The sequence below is a fragment of the Paroedura picta genome, chromosome 10 (genome assembly GCF_049243985.1).
Source record: "Paroedura picta isolate Pp20150507F chromosome 10, Ppicta_v3.0, whole genome shotgun sequence".
Classification (NCBI taxonomy): domain Eukaryota; kingdom Metazoa; phylum Chordata; class Lepidosauria; order Squamata; family Gekkonidae; genus Paroedura; species Paroedura picta.
This window is the reverse complement of record NC_135378.1, coordinates 76182517-76206770: the sequence shown is the minus strand read 5'-3', so window position 1 is coordinate 76206770 and position 24254 is coordinate 76182517. Positions and strand designations below refer to the sequence as shown.

Genomic DNA, 24254 nt, shown 5'->3' with positions numbered 1-24254 from the left:
TACTACCTGTTAAATGCATGTGGTTTAGTCAGATCAGCACTGAATTAATGGCCACGATCTGAGGCTGTAGCCCAGGGGTAGTCAAACTGCGACCCTCCAAATGTCCATGGACTACAATTCCCAGAAGCCCCTGCCAGCAAATGCTGGCAGGGACTTTTGGGAATTGTAGTTCATGGACATCTGGAGGGCCGCAGTTTGACTACCCCTGCTGTAGCCTATTCCAAAGAATCTACAGAAAACAATTCACACAGCAGAGCTCTCAGTTGCGGGGAGACGTACAGAACATAGATTGAGGCTGCAGGCCATTGCAGTGGGGTAGGGCTTACTTCTGAGTTGCCATGCATAGGATTGCACTATAAAAGCTGGCTCTCATGCCCACTTTTAGGAGGTAAGTCCCACTGGTGTGACTAAGAGCCAGCTTGGTGTAGTGTTCAGGAGTGCGGACTTCTAATCTGGCGAGCCAGGTTTGATTCCTCACTCCCCCACATGCAGCCAGCTGGGTGTCTTTGGGCTCGCCACAGCACTGATAGAGTTGTTATGACTGAGCAGTGATATCAGGGCTCTCTCAGCCTCACCCACCCCACAGGGTGTCTGCTGTGGGAAAGAGATTGTAAGCCACTTTGAGATTCCTTCGGGTAGAGAAAAGTGGCATATAAGACCAAACTTTTCTTCTTCTTCAGTAATATCAGGGCTCTCTCAGCCTCACCTCCCTCAAAGGGCATCTGTTGTGGGGAGAGGAAAGGGAAGGTGATTGTAAGCCGCTTTGAGACTTCTTCGGGTAGAGAAAAGCGACACCAAATAAAAGCAGTAATAGGAATTCTAAAAGAGATGTCCTGCTATATTTTTCAGAGGCTACCAACCATGATCTACAGGACTTTCCCACTGCATATTTATCATCTGCATAGGTCTTCCCACCAATCCAGTGAATTCTGTGCAAAGGAGCAGAGGAAGGGATCAAAGTGGTTCTCCATACTGTGTTCCAGCCAGCTGATTTCAGCGTCTCGCAGGTTCTTTAAAGACATCCAGCGGAGAACTCAAAGGTCAGGAGCTGTCATGTTCCTTCCTCCTGTGGTCACAATTCCACCTTGGGTCTGTATGCATATTTTCTAATCAATAAGGGTCAGGGTTATTTTCTTCGTTCTGGAAAGGTCCTCCAATCCTTTACTGAGCAGCTTGTATCTTTGGGAGGTGGCTCTTCATGTTCAACTGAAAATGACCTTCTTGTAACTCAAGTCAATTAAATCTAGCCTTTGCAGCAGAGAACAAATGTTTGCCCTTTTCTATGTGGCAGCCCTTCAGGTATCTGAAGGGTACAAACACACCTCTCCTTGATTTTCTCTTCTCCAGGCTCAACGTGCCCAGATCCTCCAATATATCCAAGGATCCATCTCCTAAACAAGATCTTCAAGTATTTAAAAGGGTGCCATATAGAGAATGGACCAGAGTTGTTCTCTCTTGCCCCAGAGGGACAGACCAGAACTAATGGGATGAAATTAATTCAAAGGAAATTCCGTCCAAACATCCGGAAGAAGTTCCTGACAGTTAGAGCAATTTCTCAGTGGAACAGGCTTTCTTGGGAGGTGGAAATTTCTTTGGAAATTTTTAAACAGAGGCTGGATAGTCATCTGAAGGAGAGGCTGATTCTGTGAAGGTTCTAGGGCAGTGGTCCCCAACCCCCAATCCGTGGACCGGTACCGGTCCGTGGATCAGTCGGTACCGGGCCGCGGCTCCTCCTCCCCAGCTGCTGCCTCGGGGGCTGCCCTGCCACTTTGCCATCGGCTCACCTTTGGTGCTCTCCAGCAGCCACCATGGCTGAGGCTCCCCCTCGGCAGGGCACTGCACAGCTGCTGCTGGCAGCAACCCCCAGCGGGCGGCAGAAAGTCAGGGGCGCCGGCGGGAAAGCAGGGGCTCAGGTGGTGGCAACAACATCCCTCAGCAAAAGACTACCCCCCCCCCCGGGCCTCAGTAAAATTGTCAAACGTTCACCGGACTCCGGTGATAAAAAGGTTGGGGATCACTGTTCTAGGGGGTAGCAGGTTACAGTAGATGAACGATAGGGATGTGAGTGTCCTGCATAGTGCAGGGGGTTGACTAGATGACCCAGGAGACCCCTTCCAACTCTATGATTCCACATTCTTTGCCTGGATTGGGTAAAGGCAGATCCACGACAGGCATTGGATCTTATTGAATCTGGAGCAGGTATCACAAGTCCTTTTGGGTTTGCATGCAAGATGGAGGCATGCTACATTGCCTGCCAAGGCCAGGCCTTTACCTACTCTACCTTAGGCTCATACAGACTGACAGTGCGGGTAAGACATCGAGACATTGTTCTGCCTGAGAATATTTGCATCAAAGCATTTTGCAGGCGTATTGAAACATGGCCTTTTTCATTTTTGTAGCATTGATAATATTGGTTTTGGAGAAGCAGCCTGATGTGGGGCAAAACTCACGTTGGGCATGAATTCTCCTTGAACGCTGTTTTGTTATGAGGAGATAAGACGGCTACTTCTTTGTGTTGTATTTGGCCGGCAAACTCTGCTAACATTCTGGCATCCTTCTCTGAGACCATTTATGCACTGGAGGTTTCATGCTGGGCCGCAGGCTGGAGTTTTAATCCTGGCAGGTTGCTCCACCTCTTCCTGCACCCACATGGGGGAGCATTTGGCCTGGTGCACCTCATCCGCCCCCTATTTGTGTTCCTGCATGGGAGCTGGGGCAGTGAAGTTCCCAGTGCATAAACGGTCTGAGTTGTTTATTACTATATTACCTTTTTCGTACATTTTTATTGGCTTGTTAGAGCCTATGCTGATAGTTCATATTGGTCTATACGTACTAACTGCATTATTCTTTGCATTATTCACTGGCAGTCTTCAAGCAAAGGTTGGATACACACTTTTCTTGGATGCTTTAGGATGCTTTGGGCTGATCCTGCGTTGAGCAGGGGGTTGGACTAGATGGCCTGTATGGCCCCTTCCAACTCTATGATTCTATGATTCTATGATTCTTTAATATATATTCTTGCTGCAAAATGCACTGTGTGTTCTACGTTATTTAGTTAAGTAGCCAGATTTACACGGACCTCTCAGTTTCCGTTGGCTTAGTGCATGGTCTGTGTTCCCTTTGTAGTTTGTTAGGAGCCAAATACTGGCTTGGATCCAGTGGAACATTCCCATGATCAAATTCAATTACAACTTTCTCATCCCTTATTACTGTAGCCCTAAATGTTCTCCCCGATCCTGTTTCTGGGAGGGGGTTTCCTCTGCTCCCCAGGGGGCAGCATTTGGGGGGCATTTTGGGCTGCAGCAGGAAGGAGGAAATGAGAAATTCCTGCTCCGTGGGCAGGCACGCTGTTCTGGGATCCAAGCCACCACTTTTCCCCAGAACCTCACAGCTGGGTGATGTGATACTCTGTGCAAGCCATGCCTTTCTTGACTCTCAGCTGGCTAAAGCAGTGAGCAGCTGGACTGTTGGCAGGTTTCCAAGTTAAGAGGCGGCAACCCTGGCGGAGCCATGGCACTTGGATAGCTCGATTACTTCGAGCTCCTGTTCCACTGAGGGTCAATCACTGCTGTGATTGACAGAATCGGGTTTTGGGTACGCTAACCCAACCATAAATCTTCTCAGGAATTCCTTGTGAATCTCTGGGGCCTCTCTGTTCCGCAGGGAAATTAATCTCCCACTGGAACGTAAGCTCAGTGTGCACAGGGTCCAGCAAGCGCCGTCCGCCATCTTAAAATCTTTTTTCCTTTTCTTCTTTTTTCAACTCTGCAATCTACAAAGCTTATTTTAATCTTCCAAGATAATTGGACACCTCCCAGCAAGACCTTCAACTCACTACAACTCCGGAGCGAAAACATCTGGCAGACATCAGATCGAGCCTACAAACAGTGAGTGGGGTTTCCCTCGGCACCTTCTTCCCTGGAATGAACTCTCGGCGTGGAGAGTTGCTCTCGCTAATCCAAACAAGCCAGAGTGACAGGATTTATTACCACTGAGGGGGTGAAGCAGCCAAATTCCAAGATATTGAGTCATTAATCAACGCAGAGATGCAAGTGCTTTTCCGCTTCTCCGTCTATACTTTCCCCCCCGTTTCTGGCTCTGCTTGATGCCACCTCATCATGAGGCAGGCTAATTTTCTTTTCTAAGCGAAGAAGGACTTAAATCAACTCAAACTAATAAGTATTATATCTGTTTTTGGTCTTCGAAGATAAGAGAGATTAGAGCCGTGGAATCTCGCGAGAACTAAGCTCTAGAAACATTCCTTTAATTCAAAACAGACTGTTGCTTTCGTTAGGACTCTGTAGGACCTCTACTGGCTATCTGCAAAATTGCAAATATATTTTGGAAACAACATATGCATAATTGATTAACAAAATTCCAAACCTGGAACATGTTTTCGTTTAAAAAATTTGCATATCTTCTAGATAAACAAACACAAGACCTGAAAGAATCTCTAAATGGTTCACTTAAAAATATGCTCATGGAGTTTAAAGGCATTAAGGAAGAAGTCTCTAACAGGAATGATGAACCAATGGTAGTGGCTGATGATAGCTTTAAACAAGATGGAAAATTACCAGCAGAAGAGGAATCTGAAATTATGGAGATGGAAAAGGGGATGTCAGAGTCTTGCAGCTCAGATAAGGACACCCTACCTGAGAAGATATATAGCCACTCCAAAGCAACAATACACAAGAAAGACATATGGATCTGCGGTGAAAGCAATCGATTGAAAGGAGCTTCATGGAAAAACATCTGTACTGATATTGGAGTCCAGGAGGTACAACTGCTTCAAGATTTATCGATGTATACTTCGAGGGAAAGACTACAACTGTACTTTCCCAGCCAAAGACCAATAGGACAGAACATTAGTCAACGGGAGCTACAAGACGTAATAAGCCTCGAAATGAGACCTCCTTAAGAAGCTTGGGGAATGGAAATGCAACATAGTGGTCGAAATTCCTTTCCTCTTTTACCTCCTGTATGTAGCCATATAGGCAATATAACTAGTTAAGAAGTTAATCTGGGGTCTAAGATCTTTTAAGTAAGCTGAATCTGTATTATTAAACCTAATTTCGCACTGCCTACTAGCTCAAAATCAAAGCATAACTAAAAGGAGACACCTAATGGAATGGGCTTATATTATAGTGTGGGGTTTTAGATTTCCTATGATAGCTGAATTTGAATTATCTAGCATATCTCTGTAGTGACTTTCAGCCTAAATTTAATGCATAACTAAAAGAAGGTTTTTAACTGAGGAGGTGTAAATATAACTAACGAAAAATCTATTCTATTAATTAATGAAGACTCCATTTTATTATTTCTGGTATTAACAATGTATACTTATACATATTTGTTTCTCTTCTTTCTGTACAATTAAGCAGGCTTATTCTTTTTTTTTCCTTTTTCCCTTTTTCTAGTGAAAATGTGGAGGGCTCTAGGATTACGTTAAGTATAAACTGTTTATGATTGTTAAAACTATCAGAAACTATGCAAACAAATGTTGAAATGATGGTAACAAGGTAGACTTCTCTTTTTAAATGTGGTGCAAACGTGAAAAAGTCTATAAAAAGTCTATAAGCTTTGGGTAAAAGTCCATAATATTGTAGCCAGTTTATAATCTTAAATGGAGAGAAGAGGGTTTTTAAGATTGAAACAGGGAACCAAAATGTTTTTCCACAGTGCTTCCTAACCCACATACAGAGCTTCTTCTTCTATGCGACGACGGCAGAAAAACTAGAATTGGCCAAGAAATGGAAAACGTAAGAACTACCCTCGACAGAAGACTGGGTGAATAAACTAGCTGATCTTACCAAGATAGTCAAACTGACACTAAGAGGTCTTTCAAGAACAATGGGGCCCTTACCTGAACTATTTACAAAAGGGATTAAAAATGGGGAACCAAGTGTATCAAATGAAGAGTATAGCTCTCCTTTTCTGTATTAACAATGTAGATTGCATGTATCTTACTGTCTTCAACTCTTCAATTCTGGAAAATAAAATAAAAACTTTCTATAAAAAAAAAAAAAAAAAAGAGGCGGCAACCCTCTGTAAGTAATTGGGTAAAAACAATATTTGCAGCCTGAAAAGTCAAGTCAGCCACCTTTGCTGCAGTTGTATTCACCAGAAAGGGGGACTAGGCTTTGAGGAGGGCAGATGTTGTAGGGAGGAGCTTGGACACACTACTGGAAGTGATCAATGCCATTTTGGGCAATGCTGAGCCTGCATCTCTGCAGGACAAAGTTATCTGGTGGGAGCCATAAGTGCAACGGAGCAGCATGACGGATGCTTAAAGAATATTTATAGGTACGTGGGGGGTCAGGGAGGTGGCTTGAGGCCTCCTGCAGCGTAAAATCCAGAGGAATAAAGAACAAAGTTGCAAAAAACTATCATTACCAATCCAATGTCTATCCTGCCACGAAAGGAAGTGTCGGAATAATAGCTGGTGTGAAACGACGAAGTTGCCATTTCTGATTGCCACGCTCCTCTTCCCCTGCAGCTGGGAAAACAGTTGTGCAGAGCGAGGAGGAATTGGGAGAATGCCTGTTATTCAACAGCCGTTCCTTTTAAAAAGGGAGAACAAAGGATTTTGGAATGCAAAAAGCGGGACGGCTCTTATAACTGATCCCCACCAGCGACTGGGGGCCGTCGCTCCAGGCATTTTATCAACAGTGGTAAATAATGTCGCAGTGTTTCGAGGTCAATGTCAGGATCTCTGGCCATTGCACAGCTTGGACTGAAATGCACGGCTCAGAGCCCCGGGACCACAGCAATCCCAATGCTTGAGACCCATGAGAGAAGAATTGACAAGTTTTCTCTCCAATGAAGCTGATCTGCAGTGGGTTCAGAACACAAAGAACTCTTTTCTTCAGTCCATTCACTGTTTGGAAGTCACAATTTTTTTTTAAAAAAAATTAACCTTTAAAAGACCAGAGTTAGGAGTAGAAGTTGTTACAAGTACCAACATGAGTTCCTTTGAGAAAGGATAAAATTATGATGGATTTGTCTTCAAAAAATTATTGAGTAAACAGTTGGCTCCAATTAATTGGCCAACCCATTTTAAATACTTTCAAAAGCAAATTCTCGAACCAACCTAATTAGAAAGGATTGCTATAAACTGTATTAAACAATCTTGTCTCACTTTCCCCTCAATCCTTAGCTCTGACATGGAGATTAAAACTGGTTTACAAACAACCATTTCTCTTCTTCCTAAAGTAAAGTATAGAATATGGACACTCAATTTACTCTAGGACAGGGGTAGTCAAACTGCGGCCCTCCAGATGTCCATGGACTACAATTCCCAAGAGCCCCCTGCCAGCGAATCTGTGACCATGTCACTATTTTCCAAAGTTCTCCACTCAAAATATTAGTCCATCAAGGTGAGTACTGTCTACCCAGGCCAGCAGTGGCTCTCCAGGATCTCAGGCAGGGGTCTTTCACACCACTGCCTGGTCCTTTCGACTGGAATCCAGGAATCCAGGACCTTCTGCATGCAAAGCAGGCAATCAGATCACCTGCTCCCTGGTCCTTTGGAGATGTCGAGGACTGAACCCGGGACCTTCTGCATGCCCAGAAGATGTTCTTTTACTGGGCCATGTCCCCTCCCGAGATTCTCTTTAAATCTAGAAACTAAGCTAAAGAAGTGACATCCAATTCTGGCCTCATGGATTTCACCCTGGGGCTTGATGCTTTTTAATGGCTTGCAGCCTGGTACCTCCTACGATACTTCAGGACGGTTGGCAGTGAAGGACCGGTGGATGAGTCCGCAAGCTATCCTGATTAGCTTCCTGCAGGCAGGGCTGTACAGCGAGAAGTTATTTAATTGTCGATATCTACCTGCTCCTTGCCTTCCCTCCGCTGATTTTGTACACTCCCCCATACCTTTATCTACCATGCACTTTCCCATTCAGCATCAGTTGGATCGGGTGGTTTTTTTTTTCTTTTGAGGGACCAGGTGCTCATCCCACCCACTTAAAAACATCAGCCCTCTTCCTCTCACTCTGGTGGCTTTGTCCCTGTAGGCTACCTACAGGGAGAGCTCAGTCAGGGAGAAGCAGGAAGAATGGGAGAAACGGCGTGGAAAAAGCTCCTTATCCCAGTTCTGCCATGGCCCTTGCCTCCCCTCAAAGGAAGGAGCACCTGCCCAGCCATTCCCAACCAGAAGGTGTCTCATCAAACAGGGGGCTAGACTTTGTTGTGGGACCTCATGGAAGACTGGATGAATTATAGAATCATAGAGTTGGAAGGGATCTCCAGGGTCATCTAGTTCAACCCTCTGCAGAATGCAGGAAATGCACAACTATGAGCAAACCCTTCTAAGAAAAAAAAAATCAGCATTGCTTTCGACAAGGAAAGCCCTTTCTCACCAACCTTTTGGAGTTCTTTGACTGGTACAACAAAGTATGAAGAAGCGAGATCTGGTAAACATTGCATATCCAGAACTTCAAATTTCTTTTGACAAAGTCCCTTTAAAAAGGGTCCTGTTCAAATTTTGCAGCCACAGGATAAGAGGACGGGTTCTTTTAGAGATTAGATAGCAGGAAGCAAATAGGAAATGGTCAATTCTCACACTGGAAAGAAGTAACCATTGGAATTGGTACTGGGCCATTGATACTGATATTATTAATCAGAATGATTATAATGAGAACTTCCCCTTTCAGAGGCCATACTTCCATAAATACCAGTACGGGGGCAACAACACAGGGATGCTGGCATCTGCGCATGGCTTCAGGGCATTCTGAGGGCGTATGGCTGACCACTGGGTTTACGAGGATGCTGAGTACTCGGCACATGGCTTTGATTTGGCATGGCTGTTTTGATGTCCTCTTACATTCATGAGCCATTCCTATTATATTATTATATACCATGCAAATGATTTTGACTTTCTGCCAAGGAAGCTCATCATAACTGAATTCTTGTTGTTTTCCCACTTGTTATCCTTTTGAAATCTTCACGGAGGTTCACAGGCCTAATGTGGCATCTCCCATGAATCTAATCAGTGTGCTGTTTCATTTTGACCTTTGAGATCTCTGTTGAAAATTGTTCTACAAGAGAAGGCCAAAGCAGTGACCCTTGAGATGTTCTTCTAAACACCACTTCCCAATTCAACAATTTGCCTCTTAATCTTTGAGCCTTTGAATTAAGTCCTTCGGGTGGTTCAATCAGAGCATTAACATGCAAACCATATTAAGGGCTTTTGTTTTTTGTTTTGAAAGAGATCACACAACAATACATCAACCAAGTAGCCTAATCACATCTGCAATTTAATTTCTAAAGGCTCCGCTTTCAGACTGAGCAATGAGGAACAAAAAGAACCTCGAGCTCCAAAATGAGACTATGCCGAAAGATGTATATCATGGGGAGTAATAGATCATAGATTACGACAAACAACTTTCTGAAAAGGAATTCCCTCCACACAGACCCTCTCTGATTCTTACTGGGGCATTCCACAATCTAGAAAGAACAAGAATGGGATTCCATGGCATGGTTGTAGCTTTTGCAAGTGAATTAAACAACTGAGCTCTAAATATGACAACTGACTTGAATCTTTCACAGTTTTTATGAGTCTGGCAGCCATATTGTTCTGGAAATATTGTCCTTCCAGATACTGGGGAGTTCATTTGTACAAATGTACCAAATATGAACTTGTGGAGTCCCTCTGCAATAAGCTGTACAATGAAGCTTTCAGAAACCTTGGCGTTCCACTGTGACACACCATGCTCTGCGAAACATTGAAGAATGGAAATGAACTCGCAGTGGCCTTTAGCGGCTCTATTTTAGTGCTACAACTTTGCAAGGAAGTTATGCCAGCTATTCCTGGCATTCAGACGTGTAGGATACAGAATTTTATCTACCAGCTCATGTACTATTTTCCACTGTAACTGTAGGATCTTTGTTTTGAACAACTTCATCTAACAAGACAAGATGAAGGTGATGTTCCTGCTCCCCTCTCCCACTGTAGTCTTCTGCAACCCACAAAACTGTGTTCCAGCAGGTCACCGTATCCCCAGGGACACTACAAAGGGCAAACAGGAAGCAAGAGGGAAGGGGGAACCACAGGCACAAGTCACCACTCCTTTGTCTGCAAACAGAAATGCCGATTTGCAAGTGGATTGGCTTTTACATGATGGTACCACAAATTAGGAGCTGGACCTTCTTTTGTAATGTTTCGGGGCCTAAAAGCACATACTACTGCAACCCTTACTCAGAACTGCATATACTTTTCTTCTTTCTCCCTGTCTTCTCCGCCCAACTCTGTTGGGCACCATTTCCCTAAGAGAAAACAGTGGGGGCGGAATTTCTAAGAATGCAAAGACTTTTAACATTGGAATATGAGTGATATGCACTCTTCTGACAGCAGCCTGTCATCCTGGGGAACCATCTCCCTTTAGAAAGTGATCCTGAAACCCCTAAAAATGATACTTTCCCCAGTAGGCACTAGGAAAGTAGATGCACAAACTAATCTGGATTCCTCTTTTTGTTGAGATTTGAATCAGCTGAATGTGGCTCATTCAGGGTACAGCCTCACCCATTTGGGTGTGTTTATGTCTTGAGACGGACCCCATGGCACGTGAGTCAATCCTGCTGCCTATTTGATGCCCCACAGATTCCCAGCTTGTTCGGTGTCTAGACGGGAGACCTCCCGGAAGACCCACATCCAAAACAAATAAAAGTGCGGCCTGCATTTTGCATGAAATGCTCACACGATAAGCTTGGATTAGTTCTTCTCATAGCCTTCAAGAAGCTCAGGTGGGTTGTCCAATTTCAGCCACCCACAGAGGAGGGAAGATTTGAACCCAGGCTCCCTCTCAGCAAAGGCAACTAATTATCCATTAAATTGAGTTTTCAGCTCTGACACTGCATCTGGGCAGTCCTGTGGAGAATTACTCCAGTCTAAGCCCATTAAAATCAGTGGGTGAAACTCTGCACAGGATTGGACAGTATCTTTGCTTAACTCATGAGGTTTCTCTATGACTTTGCCCTCTGCTGTGCTGCTGATCAAATTCTCTCCACAGCTAAGAGAGCCAGAAATTAGCTTTCAAAAGCCTGACATAATGCATTGGACATTGTCCCGAACTGGTGAACTCTACCAGATGATCACATTCCAGTTTGTTAATTTTTGCACTGTGGAGTGTTCTACTTGTACCTGAGCCCTATCATAAATACTGCACTGGGGTGACACTATATGTACTACAGACAAGAGATACTGAATGGCTCTGGTAGCTGGTAACATACAACAGTGCACAGGTGCAAACCACTCTTTATAGTTTTGTCTTTTCTCTACCCAAAGGTGTTACAATCACCTTCCTTTTCCTCTCCCCACAACAGACACTCTGTGAGGTGGGTGAGGCTGAGAGAGCCCTGGTATTACTGCTCGGTCAGAACAGCTTCATCAGTGCTGTGGCGAGCCCAAGGTCACCCAGCTGGCTGCATGTTGGCGAGTGCAGAATCAAACCCGGCTCGCCAGATTAGTCCACACTCCTAACCGCTACACCAAGCTGGCTCCAACAGTACCAGTTACATATTGGGATTCCCACAAACAGAGAGAGTAGTTCAGCAGTGGAATAGGCTGCCTAGGGAGGTGGTGAGCTCCCCCTGAACATTGGTGGTCTTTAAGCAGCGGCTGAACATTTTCATGGATGCTGTAGACCAGGGGTAGTCAACCTGTGGTCCTCCAGATGTTCATGAACTACAATTCCCATGAACCCTTGCCAGAAAATGCTGGCAGGGGCTCATGGGAATTGTAGTCTATGGACATCTGAAGGAATACAGGTTGACTACCCCTGCTGTAGACTGAACCTGCACTGAGCAGGAAGTCGGATTAGATGGCTTGTATGGCCCCTTCCAAATCTATAATTATATCTTAGGCCCATTACAAAGCTTAAGAAACACCTGAGAACCAAAACACAAAACAACCCAGCTGTCCTTTGGTAAACCGTCTATGGAATGCGAAGGAGGAGGAAGAGACGGCGCATGAGCTACTGTAACACAGCTACTGCGGATGTGGCATACATGGAAACTTGGACAGCAGCCATGCCTCCCAACGATTATGTCAACCATCTTTCCAAGCAGGCATTGAGCAGGGAATAAAAAGCTCTCTGAAGACACTCCAACGTAGCATGACAGGGATGGATTTACCATTTCCTAATACCTTTCTGCTCTAAAGGGCACAATTACAATCTGTGGTAGGGCATCTGCTCTGTACGTACAAGGTTCCAAGCCCAGTCTTCAGCTAAAAGGGTCAAGCAACTTGGGATATGAAAGACCTTCTTGAGATCATGGGGAATTGCTGCCAGTCAGAAGAGACATCACTAACTTTGACAGATCAATAATCTGGCTCAATATAAGGCAGCTTAATGTATTCATGAACCTGAAAATATGTTTTAAACCAGGTAGGCTACATCTGTCCCCTTGTCATGGTGAGACCCAGAATACCTGTTTAGTCTGAACCATCCTAAAATTCCACCCAATTCAAGTCATTGAGTGAATACGAGCACATTTATAATGAACCAAAAAAATGTCTATGACTTAACTAAGGCTCGCATTTTATTTATTTAATATTTATATGCCTGCCTTTCTCCTGAGCAACTCATGATGCTAAAGTCCATAATCCCAGAATATCTGCATGTTGTTCTTGTTTGGACCATAAATGACAGCTGAATTTACATCACGCATCAAAATCTCCGCCATTCCTTTTATTTTATTTATTTTTCAATTGACACCTGCCCTTCCTCGCATACTGACTCAGGGTGGCTTCCAACATTATTATATAAAAACAGATATAATAAGTAAAAATTTACATACACTATCAACTTTAAAACCATCATCTTAAAAACAGTCATGCTAGCTGTATGGCCAACTTAATCCATTAAGAACATCTTGGTTCCTGGGGTGGGGGGGTATCCATATAGAGGGAGCCCAGAAGGTGTTCAGTCGAAGATGTCTTGCTGTTAACTGCCCCCAACAAAATTCCTGGTGGAAAACTCCATCTTACCCATTCCTGTCAGGGTTCTTAGCTCTTCCAGAAACTCATTCCACCAGTTTGGTTGAGGCCAAGCATACTTCTTTTGGGCCAGGGATCACTAGTTTAATGGGAATCCATTTTGGTTCCAGGGTTGCAGGGATGAGGGCACATTTAATAGGCCTTCTAATCTGGATGGAGAAATGGGGAATGCTTCTGTCCTGCTTGGAGACTAATACGAGAAAGGGAATCATACCGGGGAAATAGCCACCTTCACCAACATCAGGGGCCTGTCAAATTCCCATTCTCATGGAACCAGGCACGGTTGGAATCTTCTGCTGTCATCACTACTTCACAGACATTTTTTGGAGGATGTTAGTCATCTATCCTACTCAATTTTTACAGCAGAAGCAATTCTCTGTCCTGTTATATAACATGAGAATTTGAAAGAACCTAGATGTAATAGTCATGTCTACATAGAATTTCTTGGAGGCACATGGGCTGCCCACACAAAATATTCCTCTTCCCCTTCATCTCAGAATAAACTAGTTTGCTACATTTGAGACTAAGGGAAGTCCCTCAGAAAAGGGGAAACCCACAATAGTCTAATTAAATCTTTGTTCCAGGAAGAAGTTCTGTCCAATAGAAGGGGATTTTGAAATCCCTGGCTAGCTGGAGAATACTCTGCCCTTTAACCCTCTGAATGTACAGATCCCAAGAAGTGACTCTCAATCATGTCTGGGTTCCTTCCATATTACTGGACCCTCTGTGTCCACTTTCCAAGAACTACAAATGTGTACCTGAATGGCCCGTCTGCTTGGGAACTCACTTAGGCTTTACTGACTAAACATCAATGAACTCCTCCAGAAGATTTAAATGATCTTAATATAATTTAGGTAGTCTTAATTTAAGATTTAGGTGATCTTAATATAATTTTAAAAGTAAAACGAATGTATATTTATTTTATTATATTCCTATATAGCCCTATAATAAAGTATTATACTGCACTGTTGTTTTTATCTGATGATACCCGCCCTGAGTTGACAAGAAAAGGTCAGGGCAGAAAGATAAAATAAATTAATGTATCATTTATTACCTCCTCAGCCTAAGCTACCTCACCAGTTCCCCTGTTGCTCAGCATTCAAGGCCCTGAGCCACTATTCTTTGCTGGACAGCTCCCCACTCTTGCTCTTCATTTATATCCCACTTTTCTTTTGCTGGGTGACCTTGGGCCAGAGATTCTCTTTCAGCCTCACAGGACTGCTGTGAGGACAAAGTAGAGGGAAGAGCCATGCATCTCATATCCTGAGCTCCTTGGATGGAGCTGTGATGCATAGATTCTAGTCCCACAATCCAGCTTGCAAATCCAACACGTCTGCACTGGTGCACACACACAGATCAGGATCCCATTTTGTGTTGTGTTCCGCCTATGTGTCAAATTTGTGCTTCTACACAGTGAACCAGCGGGAAACAACGCAACTGAAAATGATGCCCTAGACCAGGGGTAGTCAAACTGCGGCCCTCCAGATGTCCGTGGACTACAATTCCCAGGAGCCCCTGCCAGCAAATGCTGGCAGGGGCTCCTGGGAATTGTAGTCCACGGACATCTGGAGGGCCGCAGTTTGACTACCCCTGCCCTAGACAGTTCCAGGTTATACATTCTCCCTGTTAAACTGGATGGAATACAGATGCAGAACAGAATGGGAAGGGAGAGGAAATTAACTGGTTTGTCATATATTTCAGACTATTTTTTTAAAAAATTAAGAAGTGTTTTTAATGCAGTTATTTTTTTATTCCTCATAATACCCTGATGTCGGTCCTCCTAAATAAGATTCACCTATGATCTCAAATACGGCTGCTGATGTTCATCCACCCCTCATTTAATTTCCTCTGCAAGATGCTGTTTCACACTGTTTATCACTTGATCTCAGAACCAATCTCATGTCTGCAAAATAAGCTGCACCAAAATCTTTGCGGAGAACTCTGGCAACTTAAAAACCTCCTCTCATAGCTCGCGTGGGAGGTGGAGAGAAAAAGTGCTAAATATGCATTCGATCCTGTGAATGCTCTTCACATGGCGTGCCCTAAAAATATGTGTGAGTTTGCTGAATAAAAGGCTGCACAGATCTTGACAGAGGGTTGGGCCAGGCCAGGCTTAAACCTACATATGGCTTCGGTTTAAATGGGACATGAAAGCCACAGTGATAGTGATTTTAATTTTCAAATGTACTGCCTTTCTCCAAGAAATTCAGCACCACTGGATCCTGTGGTCTGGCCCAGGAACAATGGTACTTCCTTCTCCTGCAAGGAGCCTTCTAGCAACAAAAGATGTTCTTCTGAGCCAAGTGCCAAGGATATTTGCTGGCAGGGGGCTCTTGGGAATTGTAGTCCATGGACATCTGGAGGGTGGCAGTTTGACTACCTCTGACTTAGATGCTTTCAGGCACTGCCCACCATCCCACTGATCTAGAGAATACATTTAGGTCTCCAACACTGTAAAATCTAGCATTTTCAAAATGTTTATGTACATCTTTGTGTACAGCGACTTTCAGGATGTGGAGCACAACGTCGATATACTAAATGTCATATATTAAAAGTAAATACCTACTTGGGGGGAAGGAACTCCTTTCGGTCCCTCAAAATGCATTTAGTACTTATAATGATCTAAGACCTCTCAACTCTTCTCCTAAGATAGACACCCTCAGATCCTGAAGGCTTATCCGATCGCTACTAAATTATGCCTCAAGTGTTCCAGCCACATAAATACTGTCCTCCAGAGCAGTGGTCCCCAACCTTTTTTAGGCTGGGGACCGGCAGGGCATCGGGCCGTGCCCGCAGGGACCGCGCCCGCGCGGGCCACGCCCACGCTTCGGGCTGCGCCCGCGGGCCGCACCCGGCTGCGCCCGCCGGCCGCACCAGCGAGCCGCGCCCGCCGGCCGCACCCGCGAGCCGCGCCCGCCGGCCGCACCCGCGAGCCGCGCCCGGCCGCGCCCGCCGGCCGCACCCGCGAGCCGCGCCCGGCCGCGCCCGCCGGCCGCACCCGCGAGCCGCGCCCGGCCGCGCCCACGGATCGGGCCGCGCCGGCGCGGCCTGCACGAGCGCGGCCCGGCCCTGATTCCTTCTCCCCGCCCTCCCGCAGTAAGTAGCTTCCCGGGCCGCAAGCTTGCGGCCTGGGAAGTCTTTTACTGCGGGGGCGGGGGGGGCGGGGAGAGGGAGCCGCGGCCCGGCGCCATGGCCTTTGCGGCCCGACGCCGGGCCGCGGCACGCAGGTTGGGGACCACTGCTCCAGAGTCTATTAAATGGCAAAGCGTTAAAATACCATGACGTATCCGTCCAGAAGCTATAGGAAGGGGATGTATTTATTTTCCATTGCTGACTCATGTCATCTGTTCTGTGTAATGTTAATTTTTAGCAAGTTTAATGTATTTGTGTGGTTTTTATTGGTTTTATTGTTAACGCTGTATGCCACTGTGAGATGACGGGCTCAAGAGGGGTGGCCTATACATTTAAGTAATAAATAAGTTCTCTAACAGGAAGCACTTCAAATCAATGGGGAATCATAGAATCATGGAGTTGGAAGGGGCCTTCAGGATAATCTAGTCCAACCCATCAAGTCCATCTAGTCCAACAGCCAATGGCTGTGGCTTGGTGGTAGAACAGCTCCTTCACATGCAGGAGGGCCCAGGTTCAATCCCCTTTATCTCCAACTAAAAGGAGCAGGTGGTGGGTAATGTGGAAGATCTCCTCCTGAAGATGCTGGACACTTCCAGCTTGAGTAGACAATACTAAGCTTGAAGGACCACTGGTGTGATTCATTAATTTCAGTTTGATGTGTTGAGGTTTCTACACGACTGATTGCATTTAAAATGGATTGGGTTGGATCCAACCAGCTTTTTTCACTGGGAAAAAAGAGAGTATAACTAAAACATCTGTTCTGGGGGTCATGGGGCCTATATGGACAAAAGGAATACCTGATGGGGGCTGGAGATGATTTAGGTGAGAAAAGCTGGCTGGATTTAAACCATCCTGAGTGTGAAACTGTGACCATAAAGCAATTTGTCTTTGTATACGAGCCAGATATGGCTCTTCCCGGGACAGTGAAGTATCCTGTCCACTTGCCTCCCTGTACTTCAATCCTGCATGCTAAATGAGGGAATAATGCGGAAAAACTAGTGGGCGTGGTTGTCATGTTTAACCATGGCAGATGCTCTCCCCAAGGTATTGTCTGCTGTGACTGGCAGTAGCTAGAGGCCTGCCACATCACCTGCTCACCTGATACTACTTGATCCCCACAGCAGCTGCTCTGAGCCATGGCCCTTTCACTAATAACCAAGCGTGTCTGCAGATAAAGTTTCTTTCAAACCTTGAATATTTTATGGTCCTAATTAAAGCACCATTGGACAATATAACGATGCGGCTGCTGATGCTCTTTAGCGCTCTGGATGTTTTAATCATTTTTTTTGGGGGGGGGGAACGCCGAGGGATTTTAGGAGACATTTTACAAACACAGTGGGGATAGACACATATAAAAGAACCATGATTAGCTTTTCTAAAAATGATTTTTACAGAGAAGAAGAAGAAGAAGAAGAAGAAGAAGAAGAAGAAGAAGTGGCAGAAGAAGAAGAAGAAACTGGCAGAGGAAACGCTGGGGTTTCCATCTGAATAATCAAGGAAAATAACGAACGGGAGCCAAACAACACAGCCCACTAAGCACAGACCGATTACAGCTACGCCACAGAATTCTGATTCAATGGTGGCTGCATCTTATTCAAACAAGAAATCTAGAACATGAAACTGGCAGTGTGTAATGCAGCCTTTTTCAACCTTTTGACCATGGAGAAGTCCCTGAAATAATTTTTCAGACTATCCAGTACACTTCTTCCCTCAGGGTGACATATCTGGGTCCCCACTCCTCATCTTTATCCTCACAAAGTACCTATGAGGGAGTCTGGAAAAGTGCAATAGCTCAAATGTTGCCCACTGAGCTTCATGACCAGGTAAAAAAATGTCAATCCAGGTCTCTTTGGTCACAGGTCATCATTCTAACCACCACATTTCATTGGTTCTCTTGAGAGGCTACGGTTACGGATCTGAGGAACAGGGTTAACAGAGCCAAGCCTGTGCTGTGACCCCAACTCTGTGCTCCTTTCCCGTCACCACCTTTCAAATAAAAAAAGAAGGAAAAAGACTGTCGATCGGCCACCTCTGTTGGTGTACAGCAGCTGGAACAAGGCCACAGTACAGGGGGAAATTTATGGATTTTACCTGGTGTACTCCCACACCACATGTCGAAATCATTTTATAGGCCCATTTCCCTCAGAGAACTACTCAAGAAGAATGAGGAAAACCACAACTCTGAAAACGACAGGGGGATACCCTTAAATAATAAACATATAATGGCTTTGTTCTTAAGAGTCTTCTGCCCTGTTCTCCATTCCCCACTGATTTGCTAGTGGCAGTGCTTGGAAACGCCATTATACAGAGAAGTTAAAGGAAGAAAGCAGCATTTTCGCCTTACGCTTTAATCAATATCTGCTTTTCTTTTAAGGTGAGAAAACTGCATAGAACCACTCTTGAACGTCTCTGGAGGGAAGTGACTTGCTCAGCTCACAGGCTTTAAAAACCCAACGTAATATGGCAGGAAATGTATTTTCTTGGGGGATTTAACAGACATTATGAGGGACACTTCTTCATAAAATGTTGTCAAAAACATGAAAGCTGAGGTCACAAGGCTATGTACTGATTCATCCTGACAGTCAATGATGTGAGGTAGGGCAGGGTAGTGCATAGAATGACAATATCCTATATTGCCCTGTGTTTATCTAATCCTGGAGGCCTGTCTTTTTGAGCCTGTGGGCACCTTTGGAATTCTGACAGTATGGTGGGCGCAGATTCAAAATGGCTGCCACAAGAGGTGTAGCCAGAAAGAATGCCACAGCTTACCTTCAGTTATACACTGAAGATCTGAGCTTTGATGGTAGCTGCTGCCAAAGCAAGATTTTTTTAAAACCACACGGCCAATCATAAGTCTTGCAAGACAAGACCCAATCAACCCTGCTCACTTTCTTAAAACAAACAAACAAACAAAAAACACTTGGCTAGTGCCAGAAAAGATGCTTGGGGGGGGGAGCACCATGGTAACCTACACCAGCTTTGTGTAGTGGTTAGGAGTGCGGTCTTCTAATCTGGCAAGCTGGGTTTGGTTTCCCGCTCCCCCACATGAGCCAGCTGGGTGAACCTGGGGCAGTCAAAGCCCTGATAAAGCTGTTTTGACCAAGCAGTAATATCAGGGCTCTCCTAGCCTCACCTCCCTCACAGGGTATCTGTTGTGGGGAGCAGAAAGGGAAGGCGAATGTAAGCCGCTTTGAGACTCCTTCGGGTAGAGAAAAGTGGCATATAAGAACTAACCCTCCTTCTTCTTCCATACCATGAAAAGAGTACAAGTAGAACGAAAGCTCTGAAACTAGCCACTGTCAGGATTAATTTAAATACATAATTTATGTAGCGCCTCTCCATACTCACATCCCAAGGCAGTTCACAATACAATGAAGCAAATACAGATTCATAAAACCATGAAAAACAATATCCTTAAAGGAACTATCACACAAGCTATCACACATCCTTGATTTTTTTTTTAAGACACAGACCATGTCATATGCAACTAGGGTTGCCAGCTCTAGGTTTGGAAATACTGGAATTTTGGGGAGTGGAGGAGGAGGGAAGAGAAGGGAAGAGATTTCTATGGGGCACAATGCCGCAGAGTCCACCATCCCATATGGCCATTTCCTGCAGATGGACTGATCTCTGTTGCCTGGAGATCAGCTGTAATAGCAAGAGATCTCCTGCCATGATCTGGAGTCTGGCAACCCTATCGACCACCCATCTTAAAGAGAAAGAGCCTCTAAAGTAACCTGTTTGGCCATCTGGTCTTTCTTGACGAAGCCGGTGGCTGCGGCGATATTTCCGGCACCTTCCACCGTCTTCTGCGCCACTGCAGTCACTCCGGTCACCACAGCTCCCCCAACGTTGGAGACCTGCTCTTTAGTTTTCTCAGCCACTGCAAAAAGGAAGGCTGAAGATGAGTGGAAAGGCATTTGTCCGGGAAGGATTTTGAAGTCATTGTGCCACATTTGTTTTAGGATGTAAAACTGGGATTCCCTTGAGTCACCCTTCAGGTGAAGAGAAAAGACAACTTCACCACCAGCCATCAGGCCTCATGCTACAGCCTCCAGTGAATTGGTGAGGAAATGGCAACCAACAGTCCAATTCTCATTAACAGGAATATGATACCACTTTATTTATTAATGCATGCTTGTATGTGTTGACCGCCATTTCCGATTCAGCCGGCTCGTGCCGGTTCACAATAAAAAATCAATTAAAACCCCATAAAACAACAACAAACAACAATCCTTGTGGTGGACAAGACTAATCTGTTTCTCTCCCCAGTAGTCCACCATTGTCCTCAGAAGAGGGGTCCATGCCCAGTTGACCAAGGCCAAAGCCTCTATAGGGCCTACGGGGATGGACCCGATCTTCCTGGCCCGGCCTCAACCAAATGCCTGGCAAAAGAGCTCCATCTTACAGGCCCTGCAGAACACTGACAGCTCCATCAGGGCCTTCAGCTCTTTTAGGAGTTCATTAAACCAGTTTGGGGCCAGAACCTAAAAAGCCCTGGCCCTGGTTGAGGCCAGACAAGCCTCCTAGCCTCTCAAAAATGAAGACAGCCTCCCCTTCTTCCATTATAGCTCTGGCAGCTGGACATATATAAACATATGGCGCGGCCTTCTGATAAGTCAGGCCATTGGTTCACCTAGTTCAAGACTGTAACCAGCTGCAGCTCTCCAGCAAAGAACCGTTTTTTCCAAGAACTGCTATCTGTGGGTTAAATCTAGCCAGTTTTTCCATTGGTGAAAAAGGGAGAGTGTCCCTTCTGAGCACCAAACATGCCACCATGCAAGGTATCATGGGACCTGTTGAACTAAAGCCATGCAGGACACAGGTCACAATAAGAATGGGAATTGATTGTAATTCAGCAAAACAGCTGGATGAACTCTGTAAGTGGGTCTTGAAACTGACAACATGTGCATGTGTTTCTCCTAGTTTAGGGGAAGTAAAGGAGTCTTTTTGGAAGTTCAAGAAGGAAAAGCCAGGCATTTCACAGTGGGAGAAGTTACACTTAAGCGGGGAGCCAATCAGCATCCCCGGTGCAATGATGACAATTGGCACAACTCAGAAGTGATGTCACTGTGCTAGGGAGACACTCTAGAATTCACCCCAAACTCTATGATTTAACCATAGAGTCTGGGGTGAATGCCAGTGTGTCACACAACAGGATGATGCCACTTCTGCGTCATACTGGGGCACTAACTGCACCCATTTCGCCAGCCATTTTCCTCCCATCACCCAGTGGCAGGCAGCAACAGAAGGGTGTGGGACACATGCTGCCACCAGTAGGAACATGACCTACTTTCACCCAATGCAAAAGTCCCAAAGCAACCCAGTATCTAATGCAGTCTCCTTGCTCCATTGCATAGCGTAAAACCGCTTCATGGTTGGAAGATCGGTGCAAATGACTGCTGGATCAAAATAATGGCAAGCCAGGGTTTACCCGAAAGAAATTACCTGGCTTACACTGCATGCAGAGAACTGCAGAGGAGAGGGCCTGCAAGCACATTCAAAGCTTGGCCACATAGCCCCAAGCCACAGTTCAGTGCTCTATTTGGGTCACGAGAAAAGCATCCGTGTGAATTCTCCACTGCCTAGACACGGTGGAGCTATTCCGTAACCCTCAATTTTACTTTGCTGTTGGAATCTGTGAAAACAAACGCTGCTTACTGATGCTCATGAGTTTACAGCATGCACATCATGTGCTGACTCTTTTACTAAGAATAAATACAGGCCTCTTTTACTAAGAATAAATACTGGCCCTGCAGACCTTGAGAACAGGGTCTGCGGAATTTGAAAACAGCACCTCACACCAAAGCCCGAACAAAGGCAAAGTAACAATCCTCAGAGAAAGAGGTTCCTTTTTCTGGTTTTCTTTTTTTCTTCCACAGTCTGGTGAAGAAGTGCTCTTTGCCACTGATGAAAGGGCCAGTGAAAATGACGTTTATTCCATGGTCATCGTTCTGACAGAGAATGAACTAAAGGAACACAAGAAAAACAGGGAGGGGGGATGTGCATGCCATGGCTTAGGACTCTGAGCATGCTGGCCTAGTGTCCACCCGCTGGAGTCGGGAATGTGAAGGGGGCTAGAGTTAAACTATTGATTTCAAAACAGATGTACTGACAGGTGTGCTCTCTTCCCAGAGAGTCTGAACACAGGCTCCTCAGCACACGGCAGCACGCCTACCTGGCTGGGTGAATCAGAGCCTTCTCAGAGGTAATAAGCACTTGAACAATCGAGTGGGGGATCTAGCTTGGGTTTAGAAAATGGAAGGTAATTATGGGCTTACCTGTTGTGACCCCTTGAACAACTCCCTCCTTGGTCTTGGAACCTGTTCGTGGTGGTGGTGTTTTTTTTTAAAAAGAGAAAAACCAAGCATCAGCGGAGATCAATGAAGGACTTCTTAGTAAACAAAAGCATAGAGCTGGTGAATGACAGCAATTCATCCTTCCTCCTTCCCCCAAAGAGCAGCAAGCTCCAGAGGCAATATTTCGTAAAGTCAGTTTCTTTGTGAGGATAGAACAGTTCAGACTCCTGGTGCCTTTCATGCTGAAGTGTTTATTTACTGAATCACAGATTGAGCCAAAGATGGGCCGATGCATACCCTGGTTGGTTTCTAAAACAGACCCAGGCCCCATAAGCGGCCACAAGCCCCCACAAGATTACTTTTTTGGGGAGGGGGTGTAATTTGTTTGCTGGACTATACATTGAAAATCTGTTTCCTTTAGCTCCCACGAAAACCCAAAAGGGGATAGTGCTACAAAAAACAACAAACCTAACCAACTACTAGTTAAGACCCAAAAAGTTCAGTGTCCCCCAAATATAAATATTCAAATTATCTTGATGGTCTTGGAAGGGTTTGCTGAATGGGTGGGAGTTTTTGTGTTAAATATTTATCGGGTGATATGGCCACATACGGTCATGTCAACCCACCCCTCCCTCCCAAAATGGCCAATGATGGGCCTGGAGGGGGTGGGAAGGGGAGGGGCCCCAGGTGGGCATTTCCACAGCTCTGTTTCCCCAACCATATCCTGTCCCATCGTGCCACTTCTGCGGTTCCCCAAAGCCTGAAGAATGTTTCAGGGGTTTCTCAATGGTAGGCTGGATTAGCCTATGGGCTTTGTCTAGATTGTCAACTTTTTAACATTATAAGTTGTGCAAAATAAATATAATTTGCATCGCTAGTGGTCAAGCCCCTAAACTGGACCCTAAACAATGGCAACAATCACAACAGGCACTAGGTTTTAACAAGGCATCCCCCCAAAAGCCAAAAATGTGGACAATAAATTGGCAGGGGCAGATACCAGAAAACACGAACTCTTCCTGATAAGCAGTGGCAGCCAGGGCATAAATTAATGTTGCAAGTGCCATCAAGCTGCAGCCAACAAATGCAGTTTTCAAGGCAACACATGTTCAGAAGTGGTTGCTCATGGCCAGCCTCTTCCCAGCAACCCTGGACTTCCTTGGTGTCTCCCATCCACGTAATAACCAGGATCAACCCTGCTTAGCTTCAGAGACCTCCCAAGAGTGGACTGGGTCAGGACACATCAATTGGGAATTATTTATTTACGTACCTATCTGGAAGATCCAGGTGAAAACCTAAACGCTGTAAACAGATTAAAAACTCCCCAGTTTTCCCTTTTCAAGGGCTTAATTCCTCCTGCATCCATAACATTTCAGCAGCAAACAGACCAAAACCAAAATAAGTCTATCTTTTGTTCATCCTCATTGCTGCAGCACTGCTGTAAAACTGTCCAAAAGCACTCTATCGGAAAATGCAGCAAGATTCAACAGGCTGTGAAATGGTAAAGGACAAACGGGGGGTGGGGATGGATTTGCGTTTAATCCCTTCTAGTCACTGGGTCTACTGAAGTTAGGTCAGAACAGGTGCTCAAAGATGGGTGTATAGTGAAAACCTGCAACGGCCTGGGGTCAGTCCCTGGCATCTCCAATTGAAAGGGCCTTGACTAGCAGAGTGGGGGTAACCATTGCCTGAAACAAAAGAATGCAGTCAGATTAAAGAGTGCTAGCCTAGACAATTTTTAAACAGAGGCTGGATAGCCATCTGACGGAGAGGCTGATTCTGTGAAGGCTCAAGGGGGTGGCAGGTTACAGTAGATGAGCGAAAGG

General features: G+C 45.3%; 1 protein-coding gene across 2 annotated transcripts in view; it reads right to left on the bottom strand.

The window, feature by feature from the left end:
• The window catches only part of SNCA (synuclein alpha), a 50022-nt gene that overhangs the window by 14343 nt on the left and 11425 nt on the right, over positions 1-24254 (bottom strand). For both annotated transcript variants that reach the window (XM_077300893.1, XM_077300894.1), the window contains exons 3-4: positions 22414-22455; positions 19870-20015 (exon numbers count right to left, since the gene is read on the bottom strand). In XM_077300893.1, coding sequence (XP_077157008.1) covers positions 19870-20015; positions 22414-22455 — 188 coding nt within the window. The remainder of the gene's footprint in view (positions 1-19869; positions 20016-22413; positions 22456-24254) is intronic.